The sequence below is a fragment of the Chelonia mydas genome, chromosome 27 (genome assembly GCF_015237465.2).
Source record: "Chelonia mydas isolate rCheMyd1 chromosome 27, rCheMyd1.pri.v2, whole genome shotgun sequence".
NCBI classification, from domain to species: Eukaryota; Metazoa; Chordata; order Testudines; family Cheloniidae; genus Chelonia; species Chelonia mydas.
The window spans coordinates 7,693,648-7,721,120 of NC_057860.1; the positions used below are offsets into that span (position 1 = coordinate 7,693,648).

Consider the following 27,473-nt stretch of genomic DNA (forward strand, 5'->3'; position numbering starts at 1 on the left):
TCTCAGCTCTGCCACAGACTTCCTGTGTGAACTTGGGGGCAAGCTACTTAACCTTTGTGCCTTAGTTAAAGTGTAAAATTGAGATACTAGTCTGTTTACACTGGAAACTCTTTGGGCCCGGATTATCTCTTTTTGTTTTTGTGTGTGTGTGTAAGTAATGCCTAGCGTTTTGGGGAATCTCTAGGTGCTAGGATGATGACTTGGAATTTCTGAAGTATACTGACCACTACTGGAATTATTTTTAAAAAGTGCTCAATGTTGGCCTAATTTTGCTCTCACTGAAATCAATAGTTGTATTATTGATTTGAATAGGAACAAAATTAGGCAAACATGGAGAGCTGCTGAATGTTCAAAGGGGGAGAGATGAAAGTTCTAGAAAACAAAAGCATGGCCTTGTAACTTCTCCTGAAGTCTGGTCTTGTCTCAGTTTTGCAGATGTGGAAACTGAGGCACTGGACGAAAGTGACTTGCCAAAAAGTTCTCATTGCAAATTGGTGTTTCAGAACCAGCACTGGGACGTCGGTTTTTCTGACTGCTAGTTTTGCGTTCAGTTCACTAGTTCATGCTTGCTTCTGTTATATTGCAGTATTACAGACCCTGGGCCTAGGCCTGTGTCTCAGATGACTCATCAGCATTTTGTTTACTATTTATCTGATTCAGTGACTTTGCTTTCTTTTTTAGGCTGTCCTCAGGCGAGGCAGTAAGAGGCAGTGGAGCTGGCCTCGGCACTGGGAGAGGCTGGATTTCCCGTCTCTCTGTGCTGAATGGCTGCGATGGCGCCCGCTCTCACTGACGCAGCAGCTGAAGCTCACCACATCCGGTTCAAACTGGCTCCCCCGTCCTCCACCTTGTCACCTGGCAGTGCCGAGAACAACGGCAACGCCAACAACATTCTTCTCACTGCCAACGGCACCAAAAGGAAAGCCATTGCTGCAGAGGATCCCAGTGTAGATTTCCGTAATAACCCTACCAAGGAGGAGCTGGGCAAGCTGCAGCCACTGGTGGCCTCTTATCTCTGCTCGGATGTAACATCTGTTTCTTCAAAAGACCCTTTGAAGTTGCAAGGAGTCTTCAACAAGCAGACAGTTCTTAAACCTCATTCTCTCTTATCTCAGTCCTTCTTGAAAACAAACGATCTGTTGGGGAGACAACCAGTGTTAGAGTTTTCTTTGGAAAATCTAAAAAACATGAGTACTAGTGGTCAGCCACCTCTTCCACAAGCACCTGTGAATGGCTTGGCCAAGAAATTGGCTAAAAGTACCAACTCAGACCATGAAAACTCCAGTTCACTTAATGGTGGGAAGCGTGTTCCCCTCTCAGCCACCCTCCAGGGTGTTGACTCTAACGCTGCAGGGGGTTCTGAATCAGGGGACTTGAAGACGGGTTTGACCAATTGCACTCTTCCACACAGAAGCCTTGATGCTGAGCACACAACTCCATTTAGCAATAATAGCACTGCAAACAAATTGTCCCTTAATTCTGCAGAGCAGCAGCGGGTGATTGAAGGAGGCAGTGGAGAGAATAGATTGTCGTCTGGTGTAGATGCACGTTCTGATTTTGGGAGCGGCAAGACAGAGGAGCAGAAGTCTCCTCTGTCGGCTGGTCTCTTCAGTGCCATGGACTCTGATTTGAGGACAAAGGCACTGCTACGGCGGCAGGCAGACATTGAGAACCGTGCTCGCAGGCTGCAGAAACGCCTGCAGGTGGTGCAGGCCAAGCAGGTAGAGAGACACATCCAGCAACAGCTGGGTGGCTTCTTGGAGGAGACTCTGAGCAAACTGCCAAACTTGGACTCTCTAAGGCATCGGAGCCAGCTGATGCTCACCCGCAAGGCAGAAGCGGCCTTGAGGAAAGCTGCAAGTGAAACATGTACGTCAGAAGGACTAAGCAGCTTCCTGAAGAGTGACTCTGTTTCAGAGGAACTGGAGAGGTTTACAGCCAGTGGGATGGCCAATTTGAGATCCAGTGAGCAAGCATTTGATTCGGATGTCACTGACAGCAGCTCAGGAGGGGAATCTGACATTGAGGAGGAGGAACTGACCAAAGCAGAACCAGAACAGCATCATGTACCACTGTGAGTAATGCTGAAACTTTGCCTAATTCTATTGGGTCGAGGAGGGGTAAGGCGGAAGGGGATAGAAAAGTGCACCATCTGTATTTTGAAGGATCATCTTTGATTAAGACCGTTTCATAGAAGGAAGAGGCAGTATTAGTGTGCGTGAAGTTTGGCTTGCTTGAACTGCATAATCCTGTCTTAATTATTACAGGGAGTGTAGCTTATAATTTTTATAATGTACAACTGTATGTACAGTATTACATGACATATGACAGTGGTTCTCAACCAGGGGTACACGTACCAGTGGAAGTATGCAGAGATCTTGCAGGGGGTACATCAGCTCATCTAAATATTAGCCTAATTTTACAAAGGCTACATGAAAAGCGCTAGCAAAGTCAGTATCAACTAAAACTTCATACAGACAATGATTTATTTATCTTGCTCTATATACTATATCAGTGTTTCTCAACCTGGGGGTTATGATTTATTTTACAAGTATATGGTAAAAATGAGACAGTAAGCAATTTTTCAGTAACAGTGACACTTCTTTGTATTTTTATGTCTGATTTTGTAAGCAAGTTTTTAAGTAAGGTGAAACTTGCTGTATGCAAGACAAATCAGCATCCTGAAAGGGGTACAGTAGTCTGGGAAGGTTGAGAACTACTGACATTTGGGATCTAATTGAAGGACGCTTCATGAAGTTAGGGAACTATGACTAGTTAGGGCATCTAGATACTTCAAATCCAGTACTGCAGTTGGTGTGTAACTTTTTTGTCTAAAATTGCTCTTGGGTTGGATCTGCCCCTTCAAACTGAAGTATTCTATTGTAGCAATGGAGATCTCGCTCTTCACATTCTTAGCCAGGATGATGTATTTATGTATCTGACATAGTGTATTCAGGTTCTGCAGAATCTGGGTTTTGGTTTTTGTTTTTTTTAAAGGAAAACATTTAGCCCGAAAATATGTGAAAAGTATAAACTGATGTATTGTTGTAGACAGCCTGAAACAATAGCTCTTGAGAGCTCTGAACTCACCTGTTCCATGTTAATCTCGTTGGCTGTCAACATGTTGTAAGGCTGTATAGTTAATGTGGACATTAACTGTAGTCATTGCTGGCAATTTAAGCAGATGGGAGGGATTGGGAACTGTTGAAGGAAAAAATGGGGTGGGACAGGGAAGGAGTACAGAAGGAGGAGACAGTAGGGACAAAGTAGTGGTTTTCCTAAAGGTTAACATTTTCCCATTCAAGTGATTGCTGATTGTAACGATAAGGTACTAACCAGATAACAAAGGCTATATTGACAGGTTTCAGAGTAGTAGCCGTGTTAGTCTGTATCCACAAAAAGAAAAGGAGGACTTGTGGCACCTTAGAGGCTAACACATTTATTTGAGCATAAGCTTTCGTGAGCTACAGCTCACTTCATCATTTTTTAGTCTCTAAGGTGCCACAAGTACTCCTTTTCTTTTTCCCAAAGGCTATATTGTAACCTGGTCTCTGTGCATACTTTCTGCTGACATCTATAAGAACATAAGAATGGCCATATTGGGTCAGAGCAAAGGTCCATCTAGCCCAGTGTCCTGTCTTCTGACAGTGGCCAATGCCAGGTGCCCCAGAGGGAATGAACAGACCAGGTAATCATCAAGTGATCCATCCCCTGTTGCCCATTCCCAGCTTCTGGCAAAACCAAGGCTAGGGACACCATCCCTGCCCATCCTGGCTAATAGCCATTGATGGACCTATCCTCCATGAATTTATCTAGTTCTTTTTTGAACCCTGCTATAGTCTTGGCCTTCACAACATCCTCTGGCAAAGAGTTCCACAGGTTGACTGTGTGTAGCGTGAAGCAATACTTCCTTTTGTTTTGTTTTAAACCTGCTGCCTATTATTTTTCACTTGGTGACCTTTGGCTCTTGTGTTATGAGAAAGCGTAAATAACACTCTTTTTTTTCTCCACACCAGTTATGACTTTATAGACCTCTATCATATCCCCCCTTAGTCGTCTCTTTGCCAAGCTGAAAAGTCCCAGTCTTATTAATATCTCCTCCTACAGAAGCCATTCCAGACCCCTAATAATTTTTGTTGCCCTTTTCTGAACCTTTTCCAAGTCCAATATATCTTTTTTGAGATGGGGCGACCACATCTTCATGGAGTATTCAAGATGTGGGTGTACCATAGATTTATATAGAGGCAATATGATATTTTCTGTCTTATTATCTATCCCTTTCTTAAAGATTCCCAACGTTCTGTTCGCTTTTTTGACTGCGGCTGCACATTGAGTGTTTTTTTTGTGTGTGTGTGTTTTTTTTTTTTTTCCCCAGAGAACTATCCACAATGATTCTAAGATCTTTCTTGAGTGGTAACAGCTGATTTAGACCCCATCATTTTATATGTATAGGTGGGATTGTTTCCAGTAAGCATTACTTCGCATTTATCAACATTTAATTTCATCTGCCATTTTGTTGCCCAGTCTCACCCAGTTTTGAGAGCTTTTTGTAGCTCTTCGTGGTCTGCTTGGGACTTAACTACCTTGAGTAGTTTTGTATCATCGGCAAATTTTGCCACCTCACTGTTTACCCCTTTTTCCAGATCATTTATGAATATGTTGGTTAGGACTAGTCCCAGTACAGACCCCGGGAGGACCCCACTATTTATACCTCTCTCCATTCTAAAAACTGACCATTTATTCCTACCCTTTGTTTCCTAACTTTTAACCAGTTACCAGTCCACGAGAGGACCTTCCCTCTTCTCCCGTGACGGCTTACTTTGCTTAACCTTTGGTGAGGCACCTAGTCAAAGGCTTTCTGAAAATTAAAGTATGTTATATCTACTGGATCCCCCTTGTCCGCATGCTTGTTGATCCCCTCAGAGAATTCTAGTAGATTGGTGAGGCATGATTTCCTTTTACAGAAACCATGTTGACTCTTCCCCAACAAATTACGTTCATCTATGTGTCTGACGTTTTTTTTTCTTTACTACAGTTTCAACCAGTTTGCCTGGTACTGAAGTCACACTTACTGGCCTGTAATTGCCAATTTTTATAAAGAAGTGATCCTGGCATCACATTAGCTATCCTTCAGTCATTTGGTACACAAGATACAGTTAGTAGTTCTGCAGTTTCACATTTGAATTTCTTCAGACCTTTTGGGTGAATACCATCTGGTCCTGATGTCTTATTACTGTTTAGTTTATCAGTTTGTTCCAAAACCTTCTCTAATGACACCTCAATCTGGGACAGTTCCTCAGATTTGTCATGTAAAAAGAATGGTTCAGGTTTGGGAATTTCCCTCACATCCTCAGCTGTGAAGACCAATGCAAAGAATGAATTTAGTTTCTCCGCAATGGCCTTATCGTCCTTTGAGTGCTCCTTTAACATCTCAGTAGTTCAGTGGCCCACAGGCTTCCTGTTTCTGATGTACTTTAAACATTTTTGTTTTTGTTTTTTGAGTTTTTGGCTAGCTGGTCTTCAAATTCGTTTTTGGCCTTCCTAATTATATTTTTACACTTCATTTGGCAGAGTTTATGCTCCTTTCTCTTTTCCTCCCTAGGATTTAACTTCTACTTTTTAAAGGATGCCTCTTTGCCTCTTGCTGCTGCTGCTTCTTTTTTTTGTTCTTACTCTATTATTATTGGTTTCAGAGTAGCAGCCGTGTTAGTCTGTATCCGCAAAAAGAAAAGGAGGACTTGTGGCACCTTAGAGACTAACACATTTATTTGAGCATAAGCTTTCGTGAGCTACAGCTGTCCTTGTGCCACAAGTCCTCCTTTTCTTTCTATTATTATTATTATTTTTTTTATTTGAGTTGAGCCTCTATTATGGTATCTTTTTTTTAAAAAAAGTTTCCATGCAGCTTGCAGGGATTTCAGTTTTGGCACTGTACCTCATTTTTGTGTAGTCCCCCTTCTGAAATTAAATGCTACAGTGTTGGACTGCTGTAGTATTTTTCCCACCACAGGGGTATTAATAGTGACCATAATATAATTAAAATTTACCAAGCATTCTAGCTATATTCACCTTTTGGACTAGATCCTGTGCTGCATTTAGAACTAATTCAAGAATTGCCTCTGGTGGGTTCCAGGACTAGCTGCTCCAAGAAGCAGTCATTTAAGGTGTTAAGAAACTTTCTCTCTTCATCCCGTCCTGAGGTGACGTACCCAGCCAATATGGGGATAGTTGGAAACTCCCTAGTATTATTATTGAGTCTTTTATTTTTATAGCCTCTCTAATCTCCCTGAGCATTTCACAGTTGCTAAAGCCCTCCTGGTCAGGTGGTCGCTAATCTATCGCCTACTGCTATATTCTTATTGTTCGAGCATGGAATTACTGTCCATTGAGATCCCGTGGTACAGTTTGGTTCACTTAAGATTTTTACTTCATTTGATTTTACGCTTTCTTTCACATATAGTGCCACTCACCCGCCAGCATGACCTGTTCCATCGTTCTGATATATTTTGTACCCTGGTACTACTGTGGCCCATTGATTATCTTCATTCCACCAAGTTTCTGTGATGCCTATTATATCAATATCCTCATTTAATACGAGACGCTCTAGTTCACCCATCTTATTATTTAGATTTCTAGCATTGGTATATAAGCACTTTAAAAACTTGTCACTTTTTAGCTGTCTGCCATTATATGATGTAATTGGATGGGACTCTTTTTTTTCATTTGACTGTTTCTCATCAGATCTTACCATTATTTTATCATCTTCCATTCTTTCCTCTTTACTAGGACATAGAGAATCTCCATCAGTAGATCTTCCCCTAAGGGATGCCTCTGTCCGTACCATGTGCTCCTCTGCACTTGTCGGCTTTCCCTAGCCCTTAGTTTAAAAACTGCCACACATTTTCATTCTGTTTTTGCAAAGTTTTTAGTTTCTTCTACCTATTCTGTTTTGGTTCTAGCCTCATATGTCATCACTATGTGGAAATGTGTGCAATTACTTTACTAGGAACTTCCCTGAAGCTTGTCTATTCCATTTCTGTAGTGGGGGGGAATCCTGCACAGATGGTGATTTTGCTGGGGAATTGCTGACCTTATAATACTGCTTCTGACAATATTCTCAAATAGGATTCTCACTTGCCTATTCTCTACCCTTCAGAGTTTGAGGGGGTTTGTTCTGGGTTTGCTTTCAGGGTGCTTGCGTAGCCATTCCTGATCTGGAATAATGGACTCCTCTATCTTTTTTTTAAATGAAAATAGTGTAAATGTAGTGAAATGTTTAGCAAAACTCTTGCTTCCTTCTCTTGAAAGGAACTGGTGGAATGTTTGGGGTCATTGAGGTACTAGTGACTGACTGCATATCAGTAGGGCACAGCTCTTGAGCCTTGTTTGTGTTGGAGACTCGAGTCCTAGGTGTGAGAATCCTGCAGGAAGGTAAGTGAATTTTTTTTTTTTCTTTTCAGTCTCTGCAGAAACTGGGATGTCTAAAAGAACTCTTAAAATATTCTTCAAAACAAGCTTATTATAATTATACAAGCAAGCAGAGCTTTGCACAGATCCTTGAATAAAGATAGTTTGGTGCAAACATACTGAAATGTCCCCTTTTTGTCTTGTACAAATTACCAGTCTGTAATTACTGCTTAATTTTTCCTAAGGGTTCTAGTTTTCAAGGTGAGAATTGGTTTCCAGATTGCCATTTTCATAAATATGTTGCTTACTAGAAGAAGTTATGGTTATGGCTCATCTCCTGTGCATATCTGGATTTTCTTTAAGCTATGCAAGTCTTCATTTGTCCTGTCAAAAGCTGTAAATATGGAGTGGGAGACCCAGTGCAGAGTTGCTTTTAATTTAAACTCTGAAGTTGTGCTGCTTTTCTGCCCTGCTGAAGCCCACCTGTCTGAACCAGTGGGCTGCAATTTCTCTTGCTTCCAGAGTTCAAAATAAAATTAGTCATTCAGAGCTTTTTGGGAGTCACTGTCCAGTCTGTGCAGCTTCTAAAGGAGGATCTCTAACAAGCACTACTATCTACCAAGGCTGTGCACAGCCTGGAATCCCGTGCTCTGGCACTATGTGAGGATCTCTTAAGCCATGTCTACAGTACAAACTCTGGTTGATTCAAGTTACGTCCACATATTGCTGCTGAATTTTATGCATTGCTCAGTCACATGCATACTTGGCTGCTTGCATTGGTGCTGCATGTAATTACCAGCAGTGCTTATTGATGCAAAGTACAGTGTACTGAAGGTAGGTATCCCAGTGTGCCATATGCTGCTCTCCAGTACCGTGCCTTTTGGGAAACTTTCATTATGTGTTTTGGGATAGAAATTAGTGCCCAGGAATTGCAAGGAGTTAAGGAGTCAGGTTCCCAGTATGCAACGTTCTTCATTCCATACAGCCATCCATTTTCCATAATTTTTGCACCTTTTTTTAGGAATTCCCAAAAACATGCGCAGCACTTTTCAGTGTCTGCTATCCCTGATGGAAGCATGGAGTCTGCGGAACTCTGTGCTGTTCTCATGAGCTTTGCAAATACAGGATGTGATATTCTCCTGGTGCCTGTAACAATGGGGGACATGATTTCTTCAAGGACAGTTTGAAGGACCTGGTGAAGATGATTTCAAGGTTGTTGTTGGTCACTGAGCAGCTGCAGACCGTGTAGCACTGCTTCTGGGCCTGAGAAATGAGCACTGACTGTAATGCAGGTTTGGGGCAATGAGTAGTGGCTGCCGAACTTTGGATCCTGGATCTGTGTGCTGAGCTTACTCCAGTCCGAAGCTTGCAGTGCTGGATTGTTATCTGTCGGTTGGAAATCATTTTGGAGGCAGAAAGTCCACAGTAGGGGATGTTGTCATGCAAGCATGTAGGGCCATTAATAGAATCCTAGAAGATTAGAGTTGGAAGAGACCTCGGGAGGTAGTCTAGTCCAACCCCCTGCTCAAAGTCGGACCAACCCCAACTAAATCATCCCAGCCACGGCTTTGTCAGGCTGGGCCTTAGGGGTTTTTAAGGATGGAGATTCCACCACCTCCCTAAGTAATCCATTTCAGTGCTTCACTGCCTTCCTAGTGAAAGAGTGTTTCCTCATATCCAACCTAGACCTCCCCTGCTGCAACTTGAGACCATTGCTTCTTGGTCTGTTATCTGCCACCACTCAGAACAGCTGAGCTCCATCCTCTTTGGAACCCCCGCTCAGGTAATTGAAGGCCGCTATCAAATCCCCCCTCGCTCTTCTCTTCTGCAGCTAAATAACCCCTGTTCCTGGAGCCTCTCCTCATAAGTCATGTGCCCCAGCCCCGTAATAATTTTCATTGCCCTCTGCTGGACTCTCTCCAATTTGTCCACATCCCTTCTGTAGTGGGGGGACCAAAACTGGACGCAATACTCCAGGTGTGGCGTCACCAGTGCTGAATAGAGGGGAATAATCACTTCCCTCAATCTGCTGGCAATGCTCCTACTAATACAGCCCAATATGCCTTTGGCAACTAGGGCACAGTGCTGACTCATATCCAGTGGACGAGAAGCTGTAATCCCCAGGTCCTTTTCTGCAGAACTGCTGCTTAGGCAGTCGGTCCCCAGCCTGAAGCAGTGCATGGGATTCTTCCTTCCTAAGTGCAGAGTCCTGCACTTATCTGATGAGGTTCAACAAAGACTTCTTTTGGCCGAATCCGCCAATTTGTCTAGGTCACTCTTGACCATTTCCCTACCCTCCAGCGTATCTACCTCTCCGCCCCCCCCCCAGCTTTGTGTCATCTGCAAACTAATTAATCCCATCATCCAGATCATTGATAAAGATGTTGAACAAAACCGGGCCCAGGACTGACCCTTGGGGCACTCTGCTTGATACCGGTTGCCGACTAGACATCGAGCCGTTGATCACTACCCATTGAGCCCAACAATCTAGGCAGCTTTCTATCCACCTTTTATAGTCCATTCATCCAGTCCACACTTCTTTAACTTGCTGGCAAGAATAGTGTGGGAGACCGTATCAAAAGCTTTGCTAAAGTCAAGCTATATTACATCCACTGAGCCAGTTATCTCATCATAGAAGGCAAGCAGGCTGGTCAGGCATGACTTGCCCTTGGTGAATCCATGTTGACTGTTCCTGATCACCTTCCTCTCCTTCAGGTGCTTCAAAATGGATCCCTTGAGGACCTGCTCCATGATTTTGCCGGGGACTTGAAGTGAGACTGACCGGTCTGTAGTTCCCTGGGTTCTTTCTTCCCTTTCTAAAATATGGGCACTATATTTGCCTTTCTCTAATAGTCTGGGACCTCCCCTGGTAGCCACAAAATTTCAAAGATAATGGCCAGTGGCTCTGCAATCATATCAGCCAACTCCCTCAGCATGATTGGATGCATTAGATCTGGACCCCCTGGAGTTGTGCACGTCCAGCTTTTCTAAATAGTCCATAACCTGTTCTTCCACCACTGAGGGCTGTTCACTTCCTCCCCGTACTGTGTTGTCCAATGCAACAGTCTGGAAGCTGACCTTGTCTGTGAAGACCGAAGCAAAAAAAGCATTGAGTACTTCAGCTTTTTCCACATCATCTGTCACTAAATTGCCTCCCCCATTCAGTAAGGGTCCCACACTTGGCCTGACCACCTTCTTGTTGCTAATATACCTGTAGAAACACTTCTTGTTTCCCTTCACAGCCCTTGCTAGCTGCAACTCCAGTTGTGCCTTGGCCTTCCTGATTACACCCCTGCATGCTCTAGCAATATTTTTATACTCCTACCTAGTTATCTGTCCAAATTTCCACTTCTTGGAAGCTTCCTTTTTGAGTTTAAGCTCACTGGAGATTTCACTGTTAGCAAATACGGCAGGCGACCAGCTTAGCTTATTCTTTCTGCACTTTGGGATGGTTTGTTCGTCCGCCCTCCTTAAGGCTTCTTTAAAATACAGCCAGCTCTCCTGGACTCCTTGTCCCTCATATTAGCTCCCCAGGGGATCATGCCCATCAGTTCCCTAAGGGAGACTGAGTCTGCTTTTCTGAAGTCCAGGGTCCTTATTTTGCTGCTCTCCTTTCTTCCTTTTGTGAGGATCCTGAACTCAACCATCTCATGGTCACTGCTGCCTAGGTTGCCACCCACTTCTACTTCCCTTACCAGTTCTTCCCTGTTTGTGAGCAGCAGGTCAAGAGGTGCATGGCACCAAGTCGATTGCACTAGCACTTGTACCAGGAAGTTGTCCCCAACACTCTCTCCAAAAACTTCCTGGATTGTCTGTGCATTGCTGTGTTGCTCTTCCAGCAGATGACAGTTCTTCTCTCTCAGGGCTTGTCTACATTTACAGCAGTGCAGCAGCAGCATAGCTGCAGCGCTTAGTGGAGAGACAACCTATGCCAACATATGCTTCTCCTGTCTGCATAGGTACTCCGCCTCCCTGAGAGGCACTAGCTATGTTGATGGGAGAAGCCCTCCTGTTGACTTAGCGCTGTCTATGCTGCGGGTTAGGACTGTCTAACTAAATCACCTAGAGTGATGTTGTACTAACATAAGTTTGTAGTGTAGACTAGGGCCAAGTCAATATTCATGGCTCAAAAACTGAGGTAGTATAGGAAAGTGAAAATGACTATTCTGTCTTCATTGCTCAGGCTGACAAAGGTGCATAGGCAGTGAAAAGTATCCGACTCCCATAACACTGGCAGTTTTTGCCTCTGCAGCACTTGTTCCCTCTTGTAGCGATCTTGTGTTTTTTACCTCTCTTGCTCTGTCATCCTCCTCTTATTTTTCAATTCTGTACGTGACCTAGACAAGCTTAATTCTGCAGCCCATGGCCTTCACAAGGGAATGGAGCGAAATGGTATAAAGGAGGTGGTATTTGTGTGAAAGATCAAGTGGCGGGGAAAAAGTGAAAGCTGCAAGGGCAGAACTTCAAAGGGGCTTGACAGAAAAGGAAACCAGATGGGATGCTGATGACCTGTAAAAGTCAGAGATGGTGGGATTAGTGGTACTGGTGAATGGAATGGAAAAATAGACAGACAAGGAGAGGGAGGGGAAAGTAAAACTATTAAAAGGGGAGAACAGAAAGCAGCTGGGAAAAGAGAGAAGCCACAATCTTTGAACCCTTGGTTTGGTTAGAGCTATTTGTGGTGTTAGCACCTGAGCTAAAGTGTCAATGTCTGGGTTGGGGGCTAGATCCAGCTTTTTGGAGAATTGGAGAATGAATCCTTCAAGCTGCATAATCACTACATTGTACAAAAAAAAAAAAAAAAATTGTAGACTGCATGGTTGCAAACCTAGCATTTGACCTAGTTTGTAATTGATTCAGTGGCATCTGGTGCATCTTGTAGGGAGCATGAAACAACTCCTGTGAACTCTTCTCCCATCCCCCCCACCACTCTCCCAGTTCATCATTGGAATTTTTAAAGCCTAATAACACAACTATTTCATTCCTGATCACTTTAACAAATATGATGGGGAAGAGGGTGGGAGTGACTGACCTATTTGGACCAACTTGGAAATGAATGAAATAGCTGTAAACTGAATATGCTGTTGCATAGTGAACTGTAATGCTGCAGAATAAATACTTAGTACGTCTTCAAAGAGCCTTGCAAATATTTACCCATCTCCTAGGAGCAGTGTAAAGATTAATATCAGCCATGTGTTATCAAGACTGAGGTAGAAAGGCGGAGTTCAGAATGAGGGTCAGAACACGAGTTCCTGTTTCAAATCCTGTGCTCAGACCACTAGTCTGCTTTCCTCTGCTGCAGAGCAGCCAGCATGAATCTTGTTTTTAAACCACGATTTGAGGACTTCAGTAGCTCAGACATAGGTGAGAGGTTTTTCGCAGGAGTGGGTGGGTGAGATTCTGTGGCCTGCGTTGTGCAGGAGGTCGGACTAGATGATCATAATGGTCCCTTCTGACCTTAGTATCTATGAATGGGATTTGAGTTGCTGCAGGAGTGTGATGAGAGATTCAAGATAGATAAAAGAAATAAAGAACTGCTATATCTGCCCTTTGTTCAGCCTGATTGCATAGTGACCCCCTTCTGACAACAAAAATTACTACACAACCCCAGGAGGGGTCTGAGCTGAGCCCCACTGCCCCGGGACGGGGTGGGTGGGTGGGTGTGAGAAAGCTGAAGTCCAAGGGCTTCTGTTCTGGGTGGGGGGCATGTAACCTTAGTCCTGGGCGGTGGGGCGTGGGCTTCAGACTTGCTGGGGCCCAGGGCCAACACCAGCCTTAGCGACCCCATTAAAATGGGACCATGACCCACTTTGGGGTCCCAACCCATAGTTTGAGAATGCCCGATCTAAAGTCCATGAAGGTGAGCCTACTTTATCACTGAACAATGAATGAGATGATTAAAGTGTGTATGTGTGTATATATAAAGGCTGTATTCTACCATTGTTCAGTATACAAAAGTCACTCTGATATCCGTGGAAGTCTGATTTGTGTGGTGTGTATAGTCATGACTATATACCCTAACACAGATTCTAATTAAGTATGATGTTGGCTCTCTCAATAGAGTGAGTTTGACACATGAGTTAAATTCCATTTATCTGGGAGCCATGTACAGCTTTGTTTTGGGTGCGGGGGTAGCTTGCAAGAAGGTGAGCACTGGAGATGTAATGTTGGGTAACACTGCTGCTTATTGCTGGGCATGGAACTAGGTTAGTGGAGCAGGTAGCTGTAAAAATGCCACAATGGTAGGTCACCCACCTCTGGTGAGAGGAGAGGTTAATGGTAGAATCAGGACTCTTCTATTGCATGGAAGCACTTTGTCTCTTTTTCTCTTGGTAAAAACCTTTTCCTGCTAGTACTGTTGGCAGGAGGTGAAAACTGGCAGTTTATGGGCTTAATGTTTAAAATATATAGCTTGTATTTGCTGTTTCTCTAAAAATGCAGAGGTATATTCTAGAGATTTCATTTCCATACTAAAATACTTTGGCTTTTGCCGCACTCTAATATTTGGTTTCAGAGTAGCAACCGTGTTAGGCTGGATTCGCAAAAAGAAAAGGAGTACTTGTGGCACCGTAGAGACTAACCAATTTATTTGAGCATAAGCTTTCGTTAGCTACAGCTCACTTCATCGGATCCATTCAGTGGAAAATATTTGCCTCTTTCCTTTGTTCTCCCTTTCTGCAGCAGATGTTTTGGTTGTACTCGCTCAGCTGCAGTACTGCACTCAACTTCCAGCTGGGGGAAAATGTTTTTCTTGCTAAACTGGCACTCCCCCAGCAGATTTTTCCATAAAGTATGTTTTGGGCCCACTCTGAGTATGGTGAGTCTGATTTCAAAAGCTTGGCAGGCACTACAGCTTTCCTGGGCCATCTTTGGCTAAAATGCCATAGCAATGCAGAATGGGGCTTCTTAAAACAAAACACAAAACAAAAAAACCCCCCCACGTTACTTAGGTCTCACTTGCTACATCTTTGAATGAAATGGAGAAATTTTTTTGCAAGTGAAAGCGTGTACATTCAAATCAGCATTTTGGCTGGGATGTAGAAGCAGAAACTGGCACTGTATTTGAGTTTATACTGAGGTTGATTTAAGTGGCTGTAGAGTTGTTCACTTTTTCAGCATTACATTGACATCACTTCTGATGATGGTAAATTTGAGAAGAAATGAATGGGCTTTTTTTCTTCCAGCTGTGTGTAAACTGGAAAGGCCAGCTACTCCTGATATACTGGTCATTCTTTAATGAGATTCTGCAAAAACAGCAGACTGTTTTTTCCTCTAACCTTACTCATCATAGAGAATATTAGTTTCGGAACGTTGTCTAAGTATTTACTTCAATAACTGGTAAATAGTTTGTGCTGTGGTCACCCTGTGGTGGTGGTTGCTGTACAAAAGCCTACTATAGATAAACAGGTGTATTTTTGTCAAAATTAGCAGATACCCCGAGCAGAGCCTCCGAAGAACTGAACATAATGGAATCCCAGCCTCTGTTATGTGACTAGTGATGTGGGTGGGGACAGCAGTGTATGGTGGTCTATTAATGGGGTGGGGTAAGAGTGCACTTTGTTTTGAATAGGTGGAAAGGAGAAGGACAGATGCCCCAACTCTATTTCCTGTGTCACCAAGGTAGTTTTGTCACCAATGTTCTGTCACAAGCAGACCATGTAAAAGTTGGAATTGGGCATCTGAGGCTTTTTCCAGGTGATAGCTCTGAAAGTAGGTTAGTGGAATTACTGTGGTAGTATGTAGTCTGTTTTTGCAATTAGCTACTTGTGATTAAGCAGGGAGAGAATCATGATAGCGGTTTCTCTTGACTCTTCTGCTGGTCACAGAGCAACATTTTGTGGCTGAAGCATTTGGCCAGATGGCTCTTCAGTCTGTGGTGCTCAAATATAACAGGGAGAACTCAGTATTAGTATGACACTTGTTAGGAGAAACCCTTGTAATGGAGTAGTTCATGGGGAGGTCCCCACTATCCGATTCCTTCTCTTCTGCTTAAGTAGATGAATTTATGCTGCTTCACCTTGTGAATATATCCGATGGAAATGACATGAGAACAAAATTCCTACTCTGAGCCATTTAATTTCTTACCACTAAACTTCAGAATGTTCATATATGTAACTGGAACTCTTAAGAGACATGTCACTTGCTGCTATGTGCAAAAGTGTCCTTTCTCACACAGTTTTTGTCATTCCGTTTATGTAGTAGTTGGAGACTTTGCTCTAGGTAACTGTTGGAGTTGTGAGTCTCAAATGCAGTGGATTATTCTGTGCTGGATTCAGTGTGTGGATGGAATCTATCTAGTTGACATAGAGTTGGTTAGCACTTATATTTATACAGAACATACATTTAAATTGCCAGTTAACAGTCAGTTCAACTTCTTCAAATGTCTCTGATGTCTTCAAATGGTCAGAAGTACAACACTTGAATTTTGAGGCTAGCCTGGATATGACATTAAAAACTGGTACTTAAAAAAAAAAGTGTCCCAAAGCTGGACAGAGACTCAGCATGAATTGGATATAGAAACTTAAAAAGAAATCTGACTTGTATTTGTTTCTTCAAACACTTCTTCATGGGTGTAATATGCTCATTTTGACATAATACACTCACATACAGTGGTGGGTTTTTTTTTTTTTTTAAATATTCTTAAGACATCTGACCACCAAATTCTTAGGTCTTTCTGCTCTTGATTTTTTTCTTAGTCTTTCTCTTTGTCTTGCACTTGTGACATTTCAGTAGTTTCCATAGCAACAGATAAGGATGTAAGTAACAAGTTACAGTTTAAATATTTCATTTATATACAGGAGAACTTTTCAGAAATATTAATTGAAGGAAATGTGAATTGGAGGTACGTGTAAAAATTAAGAAACTAGATGGATGAAAGTGGCAAGCTTTTTAGTGCTATAGATTCACCTCTTCAATTTGCATTTCAAATTGCATTTCAAATCTCCTGCAAATGTTTAATTTCACTGCCTAAGGGAACCTAGTGGCAAAGTTTTATAGAGGAGCCAATATGTGTATATTTTTAATCTTCTGCAGTTGGTTTCACAGGTTGGTTTTTGTACTGTGGACCTTTGCTGCTTCTTGCATTCAGTCTCTAGTATTGGGTGAAAACCATTAAAATCTTACCAATGTGATCAGGGTGCACTTTTCAGTGTAGCCCATTCACACTTAGAATTTAATTGTTTAGTGCACCTTTTCTGACCAAACCCCATAACAGATACGCAGCCTGTACAGTTTTTGTTAATCATGTCTAACCATGAATCCCCTTTGGGTTTAAAAATGGACAGTTCTGTTCTAAACTACTTGTAATGGAACAGCAGCCCATACAGCATTCAAAGCCATCTAGGTTTAGTGAGCTCTCCGGTGGTTGTAACTCAATGACAGATATTGAGCTTTTGCTGCTTCAGTGCTGGCAATACTACATTGCATTATCAAATCAAATCCTGATCTAGGTCAGAGCTCAGATTTTTGTGTAGAAGCTTTTTGTCCTACAAATGTCACAAAGATAGTTTCCTACAGAAATGGGAATTAGAGAGCAGTATGTGCATGCACATAATTGTAAAATGGCTTTCTTAACTGCAGCAGTTTGGCTGACTAACTTTTGAGCTGTGGGATTGAGATTGGAATTGTTATAATTGGGCAAAGCCAATGGCCCATTTGGTTCAGTATCCTGGCTGACAGTAGTGACTACCCAAATAATTTGGGGGAGGGGAGGTGGGAGTACAAGAAACCCTATACTAGACAACTTTGGAATTAATGGCCTATAGAAGTTTCTTCCCAACCTCCTCCTTTAGAGGTTGGCTGATGCTGTGAAGCATGAGTGTTTGAATCCTAACATAAGTGTGGCTTGTTTGACTATCCATTTAAACATTTAATTCCCTGAACTCTGCTGAGCTCTTGGCCTCACTGGTAACTTGTGACAAAAATGTCACTACAAGTGAGTTTCCTAGTTAATTTATGCTTTGTGACCCAGTTCTCCACATGGATGTGGTGGCCACAAAGAGCTGGTTACAGCTTCTTGATCCCTAGTTGCCTGGTCCTGCTAAAGCGCATTGGGGGTGTACTGTAGCTTAATTGTGGAGGATGAGGTGTAGTGGTGCTCTTCTCCACTATTTTCCCTCCTCATGCTTGTACTTCTGCATAAGCTAGCATAGGAGGTGACTGTGCTGCTTTTTTACTTTGGTGGCAGTTCCTTCTGTGCAGGGATAATCTCTCTTCCTGGTTCAAGTTCATTTTACATTCTGTGGCACAAGGAAAATTAACATCCAGTGTTCTAAATTTGGTGTCATTCAATTTCATTGAATGTCCTCTTCGTTCCTCTGTTATGAATGAGAGTAAAAAGGAGCGCCCAGTTATTCTCTCCTTTTCTTTCTTCCGTCTGCATTGTCAGTCTGCTCTTTCACATGTGGTGTTCGTGTTTTGTTTTGTTTTTTAATACCATTGCTGAGGGCAGGCTGCTGGACTTGGTTCCTCCTGGGTCTGGTGGCTAATTATTTTTCAATAATTTTTAAAAATTATTTCTACACTACATGATACTGGCTCTAACTGGTGTGGCTACTTTGGAGAAGGAGCACTGAAGAGACACTGGGTCTTCTGTAGGTTTCGTAATCATATATGTGAAGCAAGAGCTGTGGCATAACGCAGCATTTTGTGATATCGGTTCTTTTTCGCATCACCGATGAATGACAGAAAATAGTTCACATGCTATTGGGATTAGAACGGACACAATAGAAAATAACTTAAACTACAATGAAATTAGATAAACTTTCAATGCACTGGTCATCTTTCCGATTTCAAGACCGATTAAACTGATGGGTATTTGAATATAATCTGTATCCGTATTAAATATTAAAAACAAGTGAAGACCTGATGGCCCTAGACAACTCTCTATTTGTGCACTTCGCTTATGATTTTGCAGAAGTTTATTGTTCCTGTGCTGGTCAAAACCTGTAGCATTCTAAATACAGCAACTCAACTGGGTTGAGTTCTGTCCAGCCACTTAAAGAAAATGCTACAGGATGACAACTCATTGTGCCTAAAGAAGGTTTTCCATACCCAGCCCTTTCGTTCTTTGCAGCTGGAAATGGGCAGTGACCCCAAAACTAGTTAACTCTTAGATTATTTATTTAAACTATATTTAATGATATTTTACCTGTGTGCTTTGAGATCCTGAGGTGGAACTTTGCAACACTCTTATGTTCTCTTTATACTTCTGGTGTACTAGGTTTTAAAAATTCTTATTAATTGGCTTATTAATTTTATATGATCATTTTAAAAACTTTTTCCTGGATGCAGTTTGAATCCCCTTCCCCCAGTGGCCTGTTCCATTATCAGCTGTCTGAATTTTTATTAACCTGAAATAGCATCTCTCTCTCTAGCTGTGGTTATGTATCTGTGCACTCTCTCCCCCCCCCCCCCACTTCCCCCCTTTTCTTTTTTGGTTTGGGCAGTTGGTTTGTCAAACACCCTTAGTGTCTCATATAAATCTGTGTGTTGGCTGGCTTGCTGTGTTCATGTCTGGGGCTCTGTGGTATAAGATGTCATAGTTATTCCTATAATTTTTTCTTCTGAGTACATGTGCATGTGGGTAATGAATCCATTTTCACAATGGTATCCTTAGTAAATAAGGAGTTTTCATAACCTGGCCTAGTTGTCATGATAACAATCTTATTGTTTCTCTGGTATAACCAAAACATGCATATTATCAAACACAAAACAAACTTGTGAAACCGAATGGGTTTTTGGTCTGTTTTAGGGGTAACTTGCAGTGTGCCTAGCTTCTGTTTCAGAAGTATTTTGTAGTTTTTGGATTAAAATACTTTGATCCACATTTGAATCCATATTTGCCTGTAGTTAGTTTCCATTGTGCCTGTCAGCCCTGCTTGGCTTGTCTGTATTGCCAAATAAGACGACTAACTCTCTTTGTGCCTGAGTAAGTGAATCCTAAGTCATCTATGGTAAATAAAATCAGATTTGCTTGTGCCTTTTATGATGTTTACATTGAGGTTTAGTGGGAAAACTGCCCTTTCAGCTAAATGGTGATCTGCTCTGTCTGTCCATGCATGATTTTTAATGGATTCAGAAACTAATCACACTTTGCCATGTACTGTTTGCCTTCTCCTTACCACCCCCCCACCTCACTTCTCATTTCCTCCCCTTTCTTTTTTTGGAGGAGGTGGGGGAGATCATATTTTAATAAACTTGGTAACTATTCCTTCTTCGAGTGATTGCTTATGTTTATTCCACAATAGGTGTGCGTGCTTGCCACGTGCACCGGTGCCGGAAGTTTTTCCCTGAGCAGTACCCGTAGGGGGGAGCTCCTCCCCCTCCCCCCCCCGCATGAACCCTGGAGTGGCGCCTGCCTGGCGTGGTATGAGGAGAGCTGCGCTCCCCCCACCCTCAGTTCCTTCTTGCCGCCAGTGATGGTGCGTCGGAACTGCTCTGCTCCAGCTTTGCTGCAGCTTCTTCCCAGAACTCTGTTTGTTCAGTAGTACCTGTACTCGGCTAGCTAATTCAATTAGTTTAGTTAGTCATGGGGCGCGGGCCGGGGCATGCCCCGCGCCCCAGGCTTTAAGTTGTGCTGCTCTTGTAGGCACTCTATGCCAAGGAGCGACCCGCATGCGGATTGTTTGTCTGTGCTGCTTGGGAGAAACCCATATCAGCAAAAGGTGCAAGATCTGCAAGTCTTTTAAGCCCCGGACTAAAAAAGAAAGGGACGTTAGGCTCCAGGCCATCCTGATGGAGGCGGAACTGGCCCGGACCCTGGCACGCCTCTCCGAACCGCTACCCGGCACTGCAGTGTCAGTACGTGGAGACCCTCCGGTACCATTGTCCAGTTGGCACCACTCCCTGTCCACGGGGCATGCCAAGAGGACTGGAAAGACTCCCTCTTCGCAATGGCACTGAGGGAAGTCTGGGACAGAGGCTAGGCCCATGTCGGGTAGTCCTGGATCCCCATTGGGCCCTAGGCCTCCGACTCATGTTGAGCGGAGTAGCCCGGCCCCTTCGGAGCAGGCCTCTCCGGATGTCCGGATGCCATCTATGCCTGAAGACCTCCAGGTAGCCAGGGACGTCATGTCCATGCTGGTGCCCGGAGCTCCGCCGATTTCGGCCTCACGCTCCAGAGGCAAGCCGCCTCTGGGATCACCGCAGTTGACACTGGCCCGGTACCGGTCTCAGTCGAGGGAACATTCCCCTCACTGCTCAGTGACTGTTCAGGGCTCAGTCCATGTGGATCGCCCTCGATGCCGGCCAGACTGTCCGGATGGGTGCTGTCTGACCAGGACTCCTGGCACCACTTGTCTTCGCAAAGCAAATATCCATGGGACCGTGGTGGACGTCGCCAACGGTCCTTGTCTCGCAGGAGTACCGCAGTCAGTTGCAGCACAATCTTCGCCCCCGTTCCTGCTTGGACTCTCGTTCCAAGTCTCTGCCAAGGCACCGTAGCTCCGGGCGTTGATTCCCGGTGTCTCGCCAGCGTGGGTCCACCCATCAGGGCCATTCACGGAGCAGTTGCTACAGTCGGTTCCATCCTCTGCGTTGAGATCGCAGTCCCGTGGCCGATGTAGATCCCGGCACCGCCGATACTCCCAGTCCAGAGGCAGTAGCGGATCATACACCAGCTTGGCTTCCCTTCATAGCCGCCTGTTTATAGGCCAGGCTAGCCAGCCCTGCCAGTGCCTCAGCAAGCGCAATGGCACCAAGCGTCGTGGCGGGCGCCGTGGCCTCCGGCACGGCCCCCGGTGGGGGCTCGCTCAGTGGCTGGGGCCTCGGAAGCACCGTCAGAGTCCATCTTTAGACCACCAGAAAAAAGGTCGGTGGGACCTGTGTCCTTGGTACCATGCCCGGAGTCCGACCAGGTGGTGGATCCTCGGGTGCCGGATGACACCCAAAGCACCACACTGGCCTCGCCCCGTCCAGAGGAGCTGATTGCGGCCCTGCCCCCCTACGTCCCGCAGGAGGACTGCCGGGCCCGCCAAGACCCCCCCTGTAAAGGGTGGCAGTGAGCCTCCACCTCCAGGCTGAGGAGATGGAAGAGCCCTCAGACTCCCTGTTCAATGTGCTGTCCCCTTCAGCACCGGGCAGGGTGGCCTTTCTTGCCACCCCTTCATGGAGCAGCAAGAATGTCAAATGCCCTGTGGCAAACACCAACCTCGTTGACTCCCATCTCTAAAAAGGCGGAGCGCAAGTACTTTGTACCCACGAAGGGACATGAGTATCTGTATACCCACCTGGCGCCCAATTCCTTGGTGGTCGAGTCGTTCAACCACAGGGAGTGGCAGGGGCATCCAGCCCTGACCCCCCAAGAATAAAGACTCTCGGAGGCTGGATACTTTTGGGAGAAAAATTTTAGTCGTCAAGCTTTCAGCTACGAGTAGCAAACTATCAGGTTCTCCCGGGTCGCTACGAGTTTAACCTCTAGGAATCTCTCCCCAAGTTTGAGGACTCCTTCCGGGAGCGCGATAAGCAGGAGTTTAAGGTGCTCATGGAGGAAGGGGCGACAGCCGCAAGGGCATCGCTGCAGGCAGTGTCAGATGCAGCGGACACGGCCTCACAGTCCATGGCCTCAGCGGTGTCCATGAGAGATGGGCGTCATGGCTTCTGCTCTCTGGGCTCTCCAGTGAAGCGCAGTCATCAATGTAGGATCTCCCTTTTGACGGGAAGGCTCTGTTTGCTGAGGAAAGAGACACAAGGCTGCATGGCATGAAAGACTCCCACATGACCCTCCAGACCTTGGGCCTCTGTCTCTCCTCCGGCAAAACCCAAGTTTGAGCCACAGCAGGCTCCTGCCCTTGCTGCCCTCCCGAAGTACGAGTCCGCTCACGAAAAGCAGCGGGACTATAGAAAGCGCCTGCAGCGGCAATCCCAGTCTGCCCCCCAGCCTGGGTCATCTAAGGTCAAGCAGGCGGGCAAAAGGTTTTTTGATGGGATGCTTGGGGGTACCCCGCCAGTTCTCAGCAGGGACCTACCCCCAATAAATCTCACTTTCTTCATTCAGTTGTGTGCTTTACTCCTGGAATGGTCGCAGCTCACCTCGGACCTATGGGTCCTCAACACCCTTCAGTTTACCTCCTCCACCCCCGTCCCTCCTGGGGGACCCCTCTCATTAGGCTCTGCTCAAGCAGGAGGTGGGGCGGCTCCTGGACCTACATGAATAGAAGCTCAGACTAAATGTATACCCCAAAACAAAAAAAGAGAAGGTGAGTGAGGTAATATCTTTTATTGGACCAACTTCTGTTGGTGAAAGACAAGCTTTTGAGCCATGCAGAGCTCTTCTTCACGTCTGGGAAAGGTACTCCCCGTGTCATAGCTTTTATTGGACCAACTTCTGTCTGGGTGCTATCTTCCCCACCTTGTCTCTCTCTAATATCTTGGGACCAACATGGCTACAATTACACTGTAGCCAAAACAAAAAAGATAGGCGGAGGACCAAAAAGAGTGTTGATTTAGCCACGGTGACAGAGTAATGGAGGCTGTTAAAGGCAAAAAGGAATTATTTAAAATTTGGAAGTCTAATCCTGATGAGGAAAATAAGGAGGAGCATGTATTTGGCCTGCCGCCTTATATTTTTACACTTTTCTTGCTACAGTTTATCAATAAGTACATTAGAAGCAGGAAGCCTGCCAAATAAGCCTGCGGCCATTAGATGACCAAGGTGTTAAAGGAACACTGAAGGAAGGACAAGGCCATGGCAGAGAAGCAAAGGATTCATTTAACATCAGTCTGCTCTGCAGAGGATGTGGGAGAGGGAGCCACATCAAAGCTGTTATTTTGGGGCGACAAACCTGAAGTACTGTCCCAAATTGCTTCCATAGAAGAGGTCTTAGAACAAACTGATAAACTAAACAGTAATAAGTCAGTAGGACCAGATGGTCTTCAGTCAAGAGTTGTGAAGGAACTCGTATATGAAATAGGTTACATTCTTCAATTAGTACTACTTCTAGCACTGAAATCCTCTTTGCCAGATGACTGGAAGTTAGCTAATGTAACCCTGGCTTTTAAAAAGGGATCCAGAGAAGATTCCAGCCTGTAATTGCCAGTAAACTTTAATATACTGGGCAAATTGGTAGAAAACTATGGTAAAGAGCAGAATTAGCAGACTCCCAAACAGGATGTTGGGGAAAGAGCCAACTCTGCTTTTTGTAAAAGGAATTATGCCTCACTAATCTACAAGAATTCTTTGAGGTACTCAAGCATGTGGGTAAAAGCGTTCCAGCTAATATATTATACTTGGGTTTTCAGAGAGCCTTTGTCAAGGTCCCTCACCTAAGGTTCTTAAGGAAACTAAGTAGCCATGGGATAAGAGGGAAGGTCCTCTCATGTATCAGTAATTGGTTAAAAGATGGGAAACAAAGGGTAGGAATAAACTGCCAGTTTTCACAATGGAGAGCGGTGAATAGTTGGGATGTCTCATGGATCTGTACTGGGACCAGAGCTGTTCAACATTTTTATTAATGATCTGGAAAAGGGGGTGAACAATGAAGTGGCAAAGTTTGCAGCAGATATTAAAATTATTCAGGATAATTAAGTCCAAAGTGGACTGCGAGGAGTTAATGGGATCTTACAAAACTAGGTGGCTGGGCAATAAAATGGCAGATTAATTTCAGTATTGGTAAGTGCAAAGTAATGCATGTTGGAAGAAATAATCCCATCTATACGTACAATGATGGGTTCTGAGATAGCTGTTATCACCCAGTTATCAAGAGATCTTGGAGTCGCTGCGAAGAGTTCTCAAATGTCTGCTCAATGCGCAGCAGCAGTCAAAAAGGCTAACATACTGTTAGTCTTTTTTAGGAAAGAGAAAATGTTACAATGCTACTATATAAATCCATGGTGAGTCGATAGCTGGAGTACTGTATCCACTTCTGGTTGCCCCACCTCACAAAGGATATAGTGGAACTGGAAAAGGTTCAGAGAAGGTTAACAGCTGATCAAAGGTGTGGATTGACTTCCATATGAGAGATTAGGGCTGCTCATCTTAAAAAGACCACTAAAGAGGGATATGATGCAGATCTATAAAATCATGAGTGGTGTGGAAAAAGGGAATAGAGAAATATTTACTCTTTCACACAATGAAATTAATAGGCAGCAGGCTTAATACAAACAAGAGGGAGTACTTCTTCACACAATTTACAATTAACCTGTGGAACTCATTGCCTTAGAATGTTGTGATAGCAAAAAGTATAACTGGGTTAAAAAAAACAAAACAAAACTGGATAAGTTCATAGGTCCATCAGTGGCTACTAGCCAAGGTGGTCAGGGGGACAGCCCCATTCTTGGGACAACCCTAAACCTCTAATTACCAGAAACTGGGAGTAGAAGGTGGTGTGGATCACTCTCTAGAATTGCCCTGTTCTGCATACTACTCCTGAAGCTCTGATATGGATGCTGTTGGAGACAAGATACAAGGCAAGATGGACCCTGGTCTGACCATCATGTCAGTTAAGTTCTTGTGAAGGGTCAGACTTCCCTGTTTTGGGTCTTGAAATCACTTTCTACTAGGGTTTCAGCTTCTTTGGCTGAAACTAGGCAGGACTGAATGCAAGAACTACTCTGTACAGTCTTTCTTACAGGTTAAGAGAAGGGGGGCAAAATGTGTAGGGATGTATAATGGGCTCTTTGAAGCTGCTTCTCTGACTGTATTGCTTATGTGATGTATTCAAATCAGCTTACCAAAAGAACAGAAATAGGAATTCCTATCTGTTCACAGGACTTCTGGATCTCAATATGTCTTCGAGCATCTCATTCATTTCCACAAATCTATTTCACCAGTTTTTAATCATGATTTAAATCCGCAATCAGGAAACCTAGGTTTAAATAATTCACCTTAATCTCATTTTGCATTTGTACTTGTTAGTTATTTTCCTAAAGAAAGGTTGGTTGTCATTTGTTGACAACCATTAAAACATGGATTGGCCTATCTATCTATAGCCTTTACACTAAATCTGGTGCTTTATTTGCTAGTCAGCAGGACACAATTGTATCTTAACTCACTCATTCTTAATTTTTATATTTTTGTTAGAAAATGGTGAATGCTGCATTTCTGTCCTAGATTAATTTTTTTTACTTGTGATTTGTCAAGTTCTATTTGGATAATAATTCAGATTCAATTAAGTGCACAAAACCAGCATTTTACGTATTTTAATTAAATAAAACTATCTTTATGCTGATACATAAACTTTTTTCCTTTACCAAAATATTGCATTTAGAACTAACTGAATTATTAAACAAGGGAAGCATTATCTGTAGTTAGTGAATTGAACTGATTGTTTCTTGTCACCATTCCCTTCAAGGTTTTAGAAGTAGTAGATCTCATCCTATCACACCTGTTTTTTTATCCTGAGATTGAAAGAGGGAAAACAAGCTTTCCTGCTCTTTCAATTCCCATTGATTACTTAACATTGAATAAACTATTCAACTCATTCAGTCCAGTGACTAAACTGAAATGAAGAAAATATTCTCTTTATCTGCAGAAGAGGCTACTGATATCAAGAGCTGGTTTAGCACTTCAAAAAACCTTGGTTCCTCAGATGCTTAGGGTGACTTCCACCAATTAAGTAGTTCGGCTTTCTTTAAAGCTTGGCAGCAAACATGCACTTCTTAATATTATTCTTTAAATTATTTTAATAGATGATAGTAAGTTTAGGCTGTAACAGATTGACACTCAAATTTATTTACAAATAGGTTTGTTTTAAAAAAAAAAGTGGGTTCTTTTATAAAAAAAAAAAAAAAAAAAAAAAAAAAAAAAAAACCAAAAAAAAAAACACCTGTTTTAGTGTTGGCTACATTAGGTTAGATACATTCTAGAAAACCAAAGCAGGAGTTGGAGTTATAGTTCATTGTTTGTTTGTTTTTTTGTTTTGTGGTTTTTTTTTTTTGTTTGCACGTATAGCTTATAGTTAATTTCCTATAGAGATATTGAGTGGAGAAGAAAGCATTTGACAGTTGAGTCTAATACTGGATGGTGCTAGCATTCATTGGCAGTGAGAGGAACTACAACCTCTCCACAGTGAAACAATGCACTGTGATATGCAGCAGTGCAATAAGTAGGTAAGGATCTTTTTCTCTTCTGCTTTTGGTGTATTGAGCTTGGGCTGGTCATAAGAACAGGAAAGAACATCAGATGCCTGTCATCCTCAGTGATATCCTCATCAGTGATTAGTGCTGACAAACAAGGAGTGGACCAGTCCTTGTTCTACCCTTGTTTTGCTTTACAGTATGCCTAGAGCTATGAAATGTAAGAATACATATAGCAACTTCACTTAGACTTAGATTTTTCTCTTGTAGTCTTAGTGCTTTTTTTGGATGTCCGCTTAACGCTGACCAGCTGATGTGACTTCAGTTACTTTTGTATCATTTGCAACAGATTTTAAGTTGAGAAGGAAAATTCTGCACCCTGCCCAGCTTCTCATTATAATCTAGCTTTTGAATGTGCCACTTTCTTTATTTCAGTTAGTTATTGGAGAGATTTTTAACCATTTCAGTGGAAAAATAGCAGCCTTGGAGGCAACACCGGGGGGGGGCAGCGCCTGCATCTTGGTTATAGTTGTTACTGACTGTGCCAGGATACACTAAGTGAAAAGAATTATGGAATTTAGAAAAGCCTGAGAATCCTACAGCTTTATGGAATTGAAAATGGATGAATATCTTTGATAGCTCTGTAGTTAATTATTAAAAATTGACCTGGGAAGACATAGATCCTACATGCTAATAAGAGGTTTTTTTTATTTTTGACCTCTGGATGCTGCTTGAACACACATACTTCTTAGAAGATGCTGTGTTTTAAATAAAGAAATCTGTTTCAATCACTGATGCTATAATAGATGTAGGACCCTACCAAATTCACGGTCCGTTTTGGTCAATTTCAGTCATAGGATTTTAAAAATAGTAAATTTCATGATTTCAGCTATTTAAATTTGAAATTTCACAGTGTTGTAATTGTAGGGTCCTGACCCAAAAAGGAGTTATGGGGGGGGTGGGGGTTGTGGTACTGTACCCTTACTTCTGCACTGCTGTTGATGGCGGTACTGGGCACTTGAAGAGCAGTGGCTGCTGGCTAGGAGCCCAGC

At 43.4% G+C, this 27,473-nt stretch overlaps 1 protein-coding gene and 1 long non-coding RNA gene across 13 annotated transcripts in view; both read left to right on the top strand.

Annotated features, from left to right (window-relative positions):
• The window catches only part of KANSL1 (KAT8 regulatory NSL complex subunit 1), a 173,035-nt gene that overhangs the window by 31,727 nt on the left and 113,835 nt on the right, over positions 1-27,473 (top strand). For all 12 annotated transcript variants that reach the window (XM_043536792.1, XM_027824411.3, XM_043536795.1 and 9 more), the window contains one exon: positions 682-2,074. In XM_043536792.1, coding sequence (XP_043392727.1) covers positions 765-2,074 — 1,310 coding nt within the window. In that variant the 5' untranslated portion in view covers positions 682-764. The remainder of the gene's footprint in view (positions 1-681; positions 2,075-27,473) is intronic.
• LOC122463912 lies at positions 10,298-25,945 on the top strand. Its single transcript, XR_006287666.1, has 3 exons — positions 10,298-12,728; positions 20,334-20,339; positions 25,935-25,945. It is a non-coding gene; the product is annotated as an uncharacterized LOC122463912 (long non-coding RNA).